This window comes from Oncorhynchus keta, chromosome 24 (assembly GCF_023373465.1).
Source record: "Oncorhynchus keta strain PuntledgeMale-10-30-2019 chromosome 24, Oket_V2, whole genome shotgun sequence".
NCBI classification, from domain to species: Eukaryota; Metazoa; Chordata; class Actinopteri; order Salmoniformes; family Salmonidae; genus Oncorhynchus; species Oncorhynchus keta.
Window position 1 is genome coordinate 41,576,551 of NC_068444.1, and position 13,841 is coordinate 41,590,391.

Here is a 13,841-nt window from a genome sequence, read left to right on the forward strand (position 1 = left end):
CACTCTATAAAATGTCATTATTTCCTGTCTGTGAGTAGATCAACATCTCATATTGGTGCCATTTGACACGTTTGCACCCCTTCCCCCAACCCATCCAATGTTATCGGTTTTTGTTGGTTATTGCACCCAACTTGTCAATGCTTTTAGTGATGTGACCTATCTTAATTGAAACAATATATGTTGAAGCTGAAGCGATTATAGGCTTGTCTGACCAGGAACCCATAAAAGCTTAAAACAAGGATACGGGACAGGAGGGGAGGAGGGGGGTCGACGGTTTGGTGGCCACTAACAGTGTCCAGCAGTGAAAAAATCTAAAGGAAAAATGATTTTTATTGATTGCGTCCTAATAGCAGCTGTTAGGCTCTATTATGAGCTCAGAGGCCAGGTCAGAGCCTCAGGGGTAGACGAGCAGGATTCTGCAAAAAGGCCTGCCACCCTGTGTTAGAGTGAGTTTTGTTATCCCTCTTGTACTGCAGTGAAGTCGAGTTCAATTTATGTCTATCTGTCCTCACAAGGTGTGATGTACGGCGTGGTGGTTTAATAAAAGTCGATCGTATTCTGAAACAAGACTTACCTCAGCCCGGACCCCTAAACATCACACAGGCTTTCATCCCTGAACGACCCCAGAAAAAAAAAACCCTCACAGCAGGGTCTTTTAATCTGAAGAGTGATGCTCTCTCGCTTGTTCACTCGCTCTACCCACAGGGCAGCTTGACTAACAGTGGAAAACAATTACAACGTTTCTTTCTTCCCCCCCAAAAAAGACACTATACATTTTTGGGGAGTGTTTAAATTGGTTTGGGTGAGTTATTTAAAAGGCTAATTAAACTAAAGTGATTATTATGTCGAAATATGGAAGAAAATGGTGCTCTGTTGAGATAAGACAGTAGTTAACTGTAGATAAATACAAGACCCAATGAATTGAATTATCTATAAAAAATATGGTGAGACAACGCTGCATTCAATTATGCTATTTGTGTGTACAACTTTTAATCTTTTATGTTAAAATGTATTTGACATTTAATCTGCATTGTCCAATTATTTTGTTTACCTTTGGGAATTGCGAACTACCATAATTATAGACGGGCAGGAGGTCAACTTGCTTAAATATCCAACCAAAATTCTGAAATACAGAGAGAGAGTTGATAGGGAAGTCAGTCACTTCTTGATGACATTTCCCAATGTTTTTATTTTATTTTTACGAGTGGCAAATATGTATGATTTCACTAAAGAAAACATCTAACTTAAGTAGTCTCTGAAAATATTGTAACGTTGCCATATTTAGTGCACAGGCTTATTAATAAACAAATCCCTGATAATCAGAATACATGACAAACATTACATTAGAAATAGTTCACATATTGACACAAGGAACACCTGATCTATTTACCTGATATTTATTTTAAAAACATAGAAAAATGTTTCATGACCTAATGACCTAACCACCTCACAGCTGTAATAAATCTCCCCTCTTATCTGTCTTTGGGATTCATAAAAAAAAGTAGCACGAGTATCATATAGTACCAATGTTTTAGTCTCAAAAAGGCACAATTGTTACCATGTAATTTTACAGGAAATTCCAGCTGTAATAAATCTCCCCTCTTATCTGTCCTGTGAAATGGATGAAAGCGTATATTCAACTTCGAGAACACCACCCCAACTCCAAAAGCACCAAAGTAGGGAGAAAAGACAGAAGTGGGTGAGAGGAGAGCAGTTGAACTTGGTGTGATGTGCCCTGACCCAAATCCCAGCCCTGACACTAACGATGCCCTATGGGCGTGACGCCAGGCTCTCATTAAGAACCAGGGCCCATGCTCCGACTCCCCCAACACCCGCCCTCTTAATTAAACCATCACCCTGGCCATGCTGCACGGTAGCCGGCCTCCATGGACCCGGCCCAGAGCCCATGTAGCCAGGACAGGGCCGTGAGTGGAGCCCCCTGCACAGGTGCAGAGCCCCCCCGGGGCTGACTGTTTGCCCCCAGCACTGGGACTTGCTAGCGCCTGGTGCTGCACTGGAAATAATGATTAGTGGCAGGTACAGTGAGAACAGAGCAGTGGGGGCCTCCCTGCAGTTGGGTTAGTGGCAGCTCAGCAGCTCAGGCAGACAACACATGATGCACTCTCATAGACACACATATGAGCATGCTGATACATAGCCCCCCAATGCAGATAATTAGACAGTAGTTAACTGTAGATAATTACTACTACTTACTTTATTTTATTTATCTTGAATTCATGTATACACAAAACATAGTTTCTGGGTCAGATAGAGAACATGTGATCAAAATGATCAATACTTTGCATTTATGTACCTTTTTAAATGTTTTTATTTGTATATTTGTTAGACAGTTCACAGGTAAATATGATATGAACTGAATTTGAAATTATATTCATTTGTATATTGCACCTATAATTTATTTACTTTTTATTTTTATTTAACTAGCCAAGTAAGTTATTTACAATGACGGCCTACCCCGGCCAAACCCTCCCATGACCCGGACAACGCTGGGCCAATTGTGCGCCACCCTATGGGACTCCCGATCACGGCCGGTTGTGATACAGCCCGGGATCGAACCAGGGTCTGTAGTGACACCTCTAGCATTGAGATGCAGTGCCTTAGACTGCAGCACCACTCAGGAGAGAAACCAACCCCCAACAAAAATATGACAAAGAAATTATAATAATTGGCCACAATATTTCTTTCGATTGACTTCCGATTGACTGTATGACACGATTCTTTAATTTATGTTAATACTCATCCCTGAACATTTCATTTTTATGTTATAATATAACAATATATGTATCTTGTATTCCACAGCTCCTACCCACCTGGATCCCAGGTTAAAGAATCTTTAAAGTCATGTATATAAAGGCTAAAGAAGTGTACTACATCTAGCCCGAGAAAGAACAAGAGCCTGCATCCCTACAGCCTCATCTCTCCAAGACTTTTACACACCTTCTCCTCAGAATAACCTGCATTGTGAGGACAGAATTATTCCCCATCATGTCCAAGGAGGACCACACGTGCAAGCACAAGGAACGCAAGCCCAAGAAGCCCCACTACATCCCACGGCCATGGGGCAAACCTTACAACTATAAGTGCTTCCAGTGCCCCTTCACCTGCATGGAGAAGTCCCATCTGTACAACCACATGAAGTACAGCCTCTGTAAGAACTCCCTGTCTCTGTTAATCGAGTCCGACTGGCCATACAAGAAGGGCAACCTTCTGCACCTGGACCAGCTCCGGCCCATCCAGCAAGCCCACTCTCTCCGGACCACAGCTGGGAAAGAGGAGTCCGAGCCAGCTACAGGGAATGAGGAGAGGCCCCGGCAGCAACAAGACATGGAGGAGGAAGGGGAGAGCCCGGGAGGATCGGAGGAGGAGGAGAGCGGACAAGGGGCTGAAATCACTGAGATGACCAGAGAGAGCTCCAACAGGGACTCAGAAGGCACAGCCAAGAGAACCAGTAAGCGTCCCGAGCCGGAGCTGCTGATGACTGATGTGTTCTCCCTGGAGGACCAGCTCTTGAGAGCACACTCGGTGGAGAACCAGCTAAAGCACTACAAGCTGTCCAAGACGTTCCTCACTGCGCCTGACCTGCTGTCGGAGCAGTGGCGCCTGCTTGCCACCAGCCACACCATGGCCGAGGGCACCCAGCCCAGAGTGAGCGACTCCATCCCCTGCTACCCGCCTCCACCCGGCCTGGTGGACTACCAGGACCCCACAGAACTCAACCGGTCTATCCTTGGGGTGGGATACCCCCTGAGTCCCAGCCTCTTCTCCTATATGAATTCAATGAATGCAATCCCCACTGCTGACACCAATATAACCGTACCGACTCAAGCGCAGCTAGCCCAGCTCCCCTTCCTGGCATCAGCCGCTCAGCTCTTGCACCCGGCATCCGGTGTGCACCACCCCATCAACCGGACCCTCCTGCCGTCCAGCTTCTACTACCCATTCCTGTGCGAGCATGCCTTTGGAGCAGCCTCCACTAAGAGCGACGTCAACAAGGTTCTCAAAACCTCTGCGAATGGCCTGGAGCCCAACCCCAGTTACCAGCCCAAAGTCAACTTGTGGAAGGTGCCTGCTCTGAGGCCAGGTACCACCACCACCTCATCCCCTACAGCATCACCAGACCCTTCCTACAGGACAGGGGACAAGCTCCAGGCTGCAGCCAAGGAGGGGAAACCAGGATGGGGCCTCAAGAGAACAGGAGCCGTCTTGGGGACCGACGAGTCCCCTGCAGAGAAGAGGCCAGCCCTCGGGTTCACCCTGGATCTACTCAAGAACATTCAGAACACCATACCCTTCTCCATGGCAACAGAAAAGCTCTTCCTCCACAGCAGGTAAGATCTTACTTTTATAAATATAATTTTGGTTATTACTGTTTCACTATATATTTTTCATATTATTCGTAATTGACTTCGTATTTTCCTCTCTGAAATCTCTGATTCCTATAATACATTTTCTTCTCTTCTGTGGTCTCTCCATAGTTTTACAAATGCTCAGTCTCAGTCCCGGCCAGCGGAGCAGTGCTATACAAATAACCCCGTGAGCCGAGTCAGTGAGTCGCCCTCTCCTCCGAATTGTAGAAGAATCAGCAGCCAGGACTCTACCATCGGTCAAGGGACGGGGGAGGCATCCTCAAAATCAGAATCAGCTGCTGCCCTCCTCAGCAACCTTTCCAACGCTCTACAGGAGTACCAGGATGCCGAATGCAAGATCTCCCACCTGGAGAAAGAGGACCTCATCGCTCAGGGACACCTATGGGAACACCTGAACAAGATCCGCAGCGAGCTCTCCCACATTCACCATGCACTGGAGAGGACAGCCCGTCAGACGGAGGGACCCCTGGATCTCTCCATCAAGAAGGAACAACCCGTGGTGACTGAGGTGGTCGCGGCCAGTTACCAGGGCCTCATGGGAGCCTCACTTAAAGACGACATCACCACGGAGACTGAGGAAGACGATGAGGAGGCAGAGGAGGAGGAAGCGGAGGAGGAGGAAGATGAGAATGAGATGAGGAAGGAAGCGATGAAGGCTTCGTTAGAGCGTCGAAAGCAATCGCTGGACGTGCTGATCAAGATGAGTCAGGCTGGGGTGCAGGTGGTGAAGACGGAGGTCCTGTCACCAGGGGGGTTGGGGTTGAGGCCAAGCCAGGCAGAGGGTCTCTGGCCAGGCAGGACCACCAAGTGTGAGGCTGACTCCAGCGTGCTACTTTGCACTGATGGACGGCCCCTCGCGGTCTTCACTGACTTCCCTCCCTCCTCCAACAAAAACTCAAAGAAGCCCCTGTCCATTCAGCGACTAGGGGTGCCACAATGTCCGCCAAGCCCCCTGACAGCAACAGACTCATAAACCTCTCCTGAGAAGCTCAATTTCCCAGCTTGCATTGCTCCTGAAAGCCATCCTGAAGTCAACATGCACTCCCTATGACTCTCACTGTCCAGGCAAGAACTCTCACCACTAATATCCTCTCAAAACTCCACCGCCATCTCCCTCAAAAGATAACAAAGCTTAGCACCTTAAATAAAAGTGGGGGGATTAAGTGGGGGAATTGTTGATACAGGATTATTTGGGAAAACAATTCAAATGGGCAGTAGTGATGCTTGAAATGTTGTTGTAGGACAAAAAATAAATTTGCACTTATAGAGCGACACTGAACACATGTAAATGAAAATATGTTTTATGATCTAAGGTATGAATCCTCTTACAATTCTGTCCCAAGTTGAGAGACAATCATTTGAACTGATTTGTACATATTGTAATGAATTTGATTGATGTAGTTAAAAATAATTAAGAAGTAAATGTTTTATATGAATGATGTTTTGTTGGATTGTCTTGTGTGTCTGATTAAGTACATGTCCACAGTACACATCTGTAACAAATGCACTTCCATTTATTTGAATAAAGAAAGAGATTGTGTATTAGGTGTTGTAGACTTTTGCTATTCTACTCTTTGTATAGGGCATTTTGAGTGAATAAGTGAATGTATTGTGGCATTACACAGTGAAAAATACACATTTATTTTGCAAGGGGTGTACAAAAGTGAGTACACCCCTAAGTGAAAATGTCCAAATTGGGCCCAATTAGCCATTTTCCCTCCCCGGTGTCATGTGACTCGTTAGTGTTACAAGGTCTCAGGTGTGAATGGGGAGTAGGTGTGTTAAATTTGGTGCCTGTCACGATTGTCGTCCGGAGCGGACAAAAATGCAGCGTGGTATGTGTTCATGATGATTTTTTTATTAAAAGAAAGCACTGAACACTGAATACAATCTATACAAAACAATAAACAAATAACGACCGTGAAGCTATAATGAGAACTGTGCTGACACAAGCAACTAACATAGACTATCACCCACACCCACAATGACAAAACAGGCTACCTAAATATGGCTCCCAATCAGAGGCAATGACTAACACCTGCCTCTGATTGAGAACCATATCAGGCCAAACACAGAAACAGACAAACTAGACATCCAACATAGAATGCCCACTCAGATCACACCATGACCAAACAAAACATAGAAACATACAAAGCAAACTATGGCCAGGGTGTGACAGTACCCCCCCCCCCACCAGGGGCGGACTCCGGCCGCAAAACCTGAACCTATGGGGGGGGCTGGGTGGGCATCTGTCCTCGGTGGCGGCTCTGGCGCTGGACGTGGCCCCAACTTCACCATAGTCTTAGTCCGACCTTCGCCGCCAACCTAGGACTGGCAACCCTACTAAAGGACAAAACTGGACTGAGGGGCAGCTTGGGACTGGGGGGCAGCTCGGGACTAAGGGCAGCTCGGGACTGAGGGGCAGCTCGGTACTGAGGGGCAGCTCGGTACTGAGGGGCAGATCTCGTTAGTCGTTAGTGACGACTCTGGCAGATCCTGGCTGGCTGGCGAATCTGGCGGCTCCATGCTGACTGGCGGCTCTGGCGGCTCTGGACAGACTGGAGACTCTGGCGGCTCTGGACAGACGGGAGACTCCGGCGGCTCTGGACAGACGGGAACACCTGTAGGCTCTGGAGAGGAGGAAGGCTCTAGCAGCGCTGGAGAGGCGCACTGTAGGCCTGGTGCGTGGTGCCGGCGCTGGAGGTACTGGGCCGAAGACACGCACAGGAAGCCTAATGCGGGGAGCTGCCACCGGAGGGCTGGTGCGTGGAGGTGGTACTGGATAGACAGGACTGTGCAGGCGCACTGGAGCTCTTAAGCACTGAGCCTGCCCAACCTTACCTGGTTGAATGCTCCCGGTCACCCTGCCATCATGGCGAGGTGGAATAGCCCGCACTGGGCTATGCAGGCGAACCGGGGACACCATGCGTAAGGCTGGTGCCATGTATGCCGGCCCAAGGAGACGCACTGGAGACCAGATGCGTAGAGCCGGCTTCATGGCACCTGGCTCGATGCCCACTCTAGCCCGGCCGATACGCGGAGCTCCACAGCATAACACGATGCCTGCCCGGTCTCTCTCGCCCTCCGGTAAGCACAGGAAGTTGGCTCAGGTCTCCTACCTGGCTTCGCCACATTTCCTGTGTGCCACCCCCCAAGAATCTTTTGGGGCTGACTCTCGGGCTTCCATCTGCGCCGCCGTGCTGCCTCCTCATACCAGCGCCTCTCCGCCTTTGCCGCCTCCAGCTCTTCTTTGGGGCGGCGATATTCTCCTGGCTGTGCCCAGGGTCCTTTACCGTCCAACTCGTCCTCCCATGTCCAGTCCTCCTTGCGCTGCTCCTGCTGCCGCTGCCTGTCACCACGCCGCTTGGTCCTGTTGTGGTGGGTGATTCTGTCACGATCGTCGTCAGGAGCGGACCAAAATGCAGCGTGGTTTGTGTTCATAAAGATTTAATTAAATTTCATTAAAGAAAGCACTGAACACTGAATACAAACTATACAAAACAATAAACAAATTACGACCGTGACGCTATAATGAGAACTGTGCTGACACAAGCAACTAACATAGACAATCACCCACACCCACAATGACAAAACAGGCTACCTAAATATGGCTCCAAATCAGAGACAATGACTAACACCTGCCTCTGATTGAGAACCATATCAGGCCAAACACAGAAACAGACAAACTAGACATCCAACATAGAATGCCCACTTAGATCACACCCTGACCAAACAAAACATAGAAACATACAAGGCAAACTATGGTCAGGGTGTGACAGTGCAATCGCTCTCACACTCCCTCATACTGACTGGTCACTGGAAGTTCAACATGGCACTTCATGGCAAAGAACTCTCTGATGATCTGAAAAAAATAATTGTTGCTCTACATAAAGATGGCCTGGACTATAAGAAGATTGCCAAGACCCTGAAACTGAGCTGCAGCACGGTGGCCAAGACCATACATATAACTTCTTGGATATAGGGGGCTCTCTTTTAATTTTTGGATAAAAAAACGTTCCCGATTTAGACAAGATATTTTGTCACGAAAATATGCTCGACTATGCATATAATTGACAGCTTTGGAAAGAAAACACTCTGACATTTCCAAAAGTGCCACAGAACTGATGCTACAGGTGAAACCAATATGACATTTCAAACAGGAAGTGCCCCAGATTTTGAAGGCGCTGTGTTCCAATGTCTCCTTATATGGCTGTGAATGGGCCAGGAATGAGCTTACACTTTCTGTCGTTTCCCCAAGGTGTCTGCAGCATTGTGACGTATTTGTAGGCATATCATTGGAAGATTGACCATAAGAGACTACATTTACCAGGTGCCCCGCTTGGTGTCCTCCGTTGCAATTATTGCGCAATCTCCAGCTGCGTGTATTTTACCTTGTGGTTCAGAGGAGAAACCAAACTGCCACGAATGACTTATCATCGAATAGATATGTGAAAAACACCTTGAGGATTGATCCTAAACAATGTTTAATTTGTTAATTTGGAAAAAAGTTTGGCGTTGTAATGACTGAATTTTCGTTTTTTTCTTCTTAGCCAAACGTGATGAACAAAACGGAGCGATTTCTCCTACACAAATAATATTTGAACATTTGCTATCTAACTGAGTCTCCTCATTGAAAACATCCGAAGTTCTTCAATCAATCAATCAAATTTTATTTATATAGCCCTTCGTACATCAGCTGATATCTCAAAGTGCTGTACAGAAACCCAGCCTAAAACCCCAAACAGCAAGCAATGCAGGTGTAGAAGCACGGTGGCTAGGAAAAACTCCCTAGAAAGGCCAAAACCTAGGAAGAAACCTAGAGAGGAACCAGGCTATGTGGGGTGGCCAGTCCTCTTCTGGCTGTGCCGGGTGGAGATTATAACAGAACATGGCCAAGATGTTCAAATGTTCATAAATGACCAGCATGGTCGAATAATAACAAGGCAGAACAGTTGAAACTGGAGCAGCAGCACAGTCAGGTGGACTGGGGACAGCAAGGAGTCATCATGTCAGGTCGTCCTGGGGCACGGTCCTTGGGCTCAGGTCCTCAGAGAGAGAGAGAGAAAGAAAGAGAGAATTAGAGAGAGCATATGTGGGGTGGCCAGTCCTCTTCTGGCTGTGCCGGTGGAGATTATAACAGAACATGGCCAAGATGTTCAAATGTTCATAAATGACCAGCATGGTCAAATAATAGTAAGGCAGAACAGTTGAAACTGGAGCAGCAGCATGGCCAGGTGGACTGGGGACAGCAAGGAGTCATCATGTCAGGTAGTCCTGGGGCATGGTCCTAGGGCTCAGGTCAGTTGAAACTGGAGCAGCAGCATGGCCAGGTGGACTGGGGACAGCGAGGAGCCATCATGTCAGGTAGTCCTGGGGCATGGTCCTAGGGCTCAGGTCCTCCGAGAGAGAGAAAGAAAGAAGGAGAGAATTAGAGAACGCACACTTAGATTCACACAGGACACCGAATAGGACAGGAGAAGTACTCCAGATATAACAAACTGACCCTAGACCCCGACACAAACTACTGCAGCATAAATACTGGAGGCTGAGACAGGAGGGTTCAGGAGACACTGTGGCCCCATTCGAGGACACCCCCGGACAGGGCCAAACAGGAAGGATATAACCCCACCCACTTTGCCAAAGCACAGCCCGCACACCACTAGAGGGATATCTTCAACCACCAACTTACCATCCTGAGACAAGGCTGAGTATAGCCCACAAAGATCTCCGCCACGGCACATCCCAAGGGGGGCGCCAACCCAGACAGGATGACCACAACAGTGAATCAACACACTCAGGTGACGCACCCCCTGCAGGGACGGCATGAGAGAGCCCCAGTAAGCCAGTGACTCAGCCCCTGTAATAGGGTTAGAGGCAGAGAATCCCAGTGGAAAGAGGGGAACTGGCCAGGCAGAGACAGCAAGGGCGGTTCGTTGCTCCAGAGCCTTTCCGTTCACCTTCCCACTCCTGGGCCAGACTACACTCAATCATATGACCCACTGAAGAGATGAGTCTTCAGTAAAGACTTAAAGGTTGAGACCGAGTTTGCGTCTCTGACATGGGTAGGCAGACCGTTCCAGAAAAATGGAGCTCTATAGGAGAAAGCCCTGCCTCCAGCTGTTTGCTTAGAAATTCTAGGGACAATTAGGAGGCCTGCGTCTTGTGACCGTAGCGTACGTGTAGGTATGTACGGCAGGACCAAATCAGAGAGATAGGTAGGAGCAAGCCCATGTAATGCTTTGTAGGTTAGCAGTAAAACCTTGAAATCAGCCCTTGCTTTGACAGGAAGCCAGTGTAGAGAGGCTAGCACTGGAGTAATATGATCAAATTTTTTTGGTTCTAGTCAGGATTCTAGCAGCCGTATTTAGCACTAACTGAAGTTTATTTAGTGCTTTATCCGGGTAGCCGGAAAGTAGAGCATTGCAGTAGTCTAACCTAGAAGTGACAAAAGCATGGATTAATTTTTCTGCATCATTTTTGGATAGAAAGTTTCTGATTTTTGCAATATTACGTAGATGGAAAAAAGCTGTCCTCGAAATGGTCTTGATATGTTCTTCAAAAGAGAGATCAGGGTCCAGAGTAACGCCGAGGTCCTTCACAGTTTTATTTGAGACGACTGTACAAGCATTAAGATTAATTGTCAGATTCAACAGAAGATCTCTTTGTTTCTTGGGACCTAGAACAAGCATTGTGGTCCTTCTGGTCCTTCTGGTCCTTCTGGTCCTTCTGGTCCTTCTGTAGCTCAGTTGGTAGAGCATGGCGCTTGTAACGCCAGGGTAGTGGGTTCAATTCCCGGGACCACCCATACGTAGAATGTATGCACACATGACTGTAAGTCGCTTTGGATAAAAGCGTCCGCTAAATGGCATATATTATTATTATTATTATTATCTCTGTTTTGTCCGAGTTTAATAGTAGAAAGTTTGCAGCCATCCACTTCCTTATGTCTGAAACACATGCTTCTAGCGAGGGCAATTTTGGGGCTTCACCATGTTTCATTGAAATGTACAGCTGTGTGTCATCCGCATAGCAGTGAAAGTTAACACTATGTTTTAATGTTCTTCAAAGGTAAATTATTTTATTTGAATTCTTTTCTTGTTTTTGTGAAAATGTTGCCTGCTGAATGCTAGGCTTAATGCTATGCTAGCTATCAATACTCTTACACAAATGCTTGTGTAGCTATGGTTGAAAAGCATATTTTGAAAATCTGAGATGACAGTGTTGTTAACAAAAGGCTAAGCTTGTGAGTGACTATATTTCTTTCATTTCGTTTGCGATTCTCATGAATAGTTAACGTTGCGTTATGGTAATGAGCTTGAGGCTATGATTACGCTCCCGGATACCGGATTGCTCGACGCAAGAAGTTACTTAACTGGACAGGTCCCACTCAGAACAGGCCTCGCCATGGTCGACCAAAGAAGTTGAGTGCACGTGCTCAGCGTCATATCCAGAGGTTGTCTTTGGGAAATAGACATATGAGTGCTGCCAGCATTGCTGCAGAGGTTGAAAGGGTGGGGGGCCAGCCTGTCAGTGCTCAGACCATACACCGTACACTGCATCAAATTGGTCTGCATGGTTGTCGTCCCAGAAGGAAGCCTCTTCTAAAGATGTACAAGAAAGCCCGCAAACAGTTTGCTGAAGACAAGCAGACTAAGGACATGGATTACTGGAACCATGTCCTGTGGTCTGATGAGACCAAGATAAACCTATTTGGTTCAGATGGTGTCAAGTGTGAGTGGCGGAAACCAGGTGAGGAGTACAAAGACAAGTGTGTCTTGCCTACAGTCAAGCATGGTGGTGGGAGTGTCATGGTCTGGGGCTGCAAGAGTGCTGCCGGCACTGGCGAGCTACAGTTAATTGAGGGAACCATAAATGTGACATACTGAAGCAGAGCATGATCCCCTCCCTTCGGAGACTGGGCCGCAGGGCAGTATTCCAACATGATAACGACCCCAAACTGCCTTGCTAAAAAAGCTGAGGGAAAAGGTGATGGACTGGCCAAGCATGTCTCCAGACCTAAACCCTATTGAGCATCTGTGGGGCATCCTCAAACGGAAGGTGGATGAGTGCAAGGTCTCTAACATCCACCAGCTCTGTGATGTCGTCATGGAGGAGTGGAAGAGGACTCCAGTGGCAACATGTGAAGCTCTGGTGAACTCCATGCCCAAATTATGCCCAAATTATGGTGGCCACACAAAATGTTGACACTTTGGGCCCAATTTGGACATTTTCACTTAGGGGTGTACTCACTTTTGTTGCCAGCGGTTTAGACATTATCGGCTGTGTATTGAGTTATATAATTGAGGGGACAGCAAATTTACACTGTTATACAAGCAGTACACTCACTAATTTACATTGTAGCAAAGTGTCATTTCTTCAGTGTTGTCACATGAAAAGATATACTCAAATATTTACAAAAATGTGAGGGGTGTACTCACTTTTGTGATATACTGTATATATATATACATTATATATATTCACATTTTCAAACAGCACATTTATATTTTCCAATGGGGCTATACATTTTGGTGAGGTTTTTTTCTCGGCTGAGTAGCCTTGTTTCAGCGAAAAAACAACACAATGTCAAATTGTTGCCGCCTGCTACTGACCCCCCTCAGCTCCCAGCTGTGCCCTGGACACCATCTGTGAATTGATCTCCCGCCATCTAGCTTCAGAGTTTGTTCTGTTGGGTGACCTAAACTGGGATATGCTTAACACCCCGGCAGTCCTACAATCTAAGCTAGATGCCCTCAATCTCACACAAATCATCAAGGAACTCACCAGGTACAACCCTAAATCCATAAACATGGGCACCCTAATTGACATTATCCTGACCAACTTGCCCTCCAAATACACCTCTGCTGTCTTCAATCAGGATCTCAGCGATCACTGCCTCATTGCCTGTATCCGCTACGGGTCCGTGGTCAAACGACCACCCCTCATCACTGTCAAACGCTCCCGAAAACACTTCTGCGAGCAGGCCTTTCTAATCGACCTGGCCCGGGTATCCTGGAAGGATATTGACCTCATCCCGTCAGTTGAGGATGCCTGTTCATTCTTTAAAAGTAACTTCCTCACCATCTTAGACAAGCATGCTCCGTTCAAAAAATGCAGAACAGATATAGCCCTTGGTTCACTCCAAGGGGCGGCAGGGTAGCCTAGTGGTTAGAGTAACCAGAAGGTTGCAAGTTCAAACCCCCGAGCTGACAAGGTGCAAATCTGTCGTTCTGCCCCTGAACAGACAGTTAACCCACTGTTCCTAGGCCGTTCATTGAAAATAAGAATTTGTTCTTAACTGACTTGCTTAGTTAAATAAAGGTAAAATAAAAAAATAAACTCCAGACCTGACTGCCCTCGACCAGCACAAAAACATCCTGTGGCGGACTGCAATAGCATCGAATATTCCCCGCGATATGCAACTGTTCAGGGAAGTCAGGAACCAATACACAGAGT

General features: G+C 47.1%; 1 protein-coding gene across 1 annotated transcript; it reads left to right on the forward strand.

The window, feature by feature from the left end:
• Window positions 1-2,996: 2,996 nt before the first annotated feature.
• LOC118357761 (proline-rich protein 35-like) lies at window positions 2,997-5,790 on the forward strand. Its single transcript, XM_035735121.2, has 2 exons — window positions 2,997-4,349; window positions 4,497-5,790. Exons 1-2 carry the CDS (start codon window positions 3,007-3,009, stop codon window positions 5,359-5,361), a joined length of 2,208 nt encoding a protein of 735 aa, XP_035591014.1. The 5' UTR covers window positions 2,997-3,006; the 3' UTR covers window positions 5,362-5,790.
• Window positions 5,791-13,841: the final 8,051 nt, after the last annotated feature.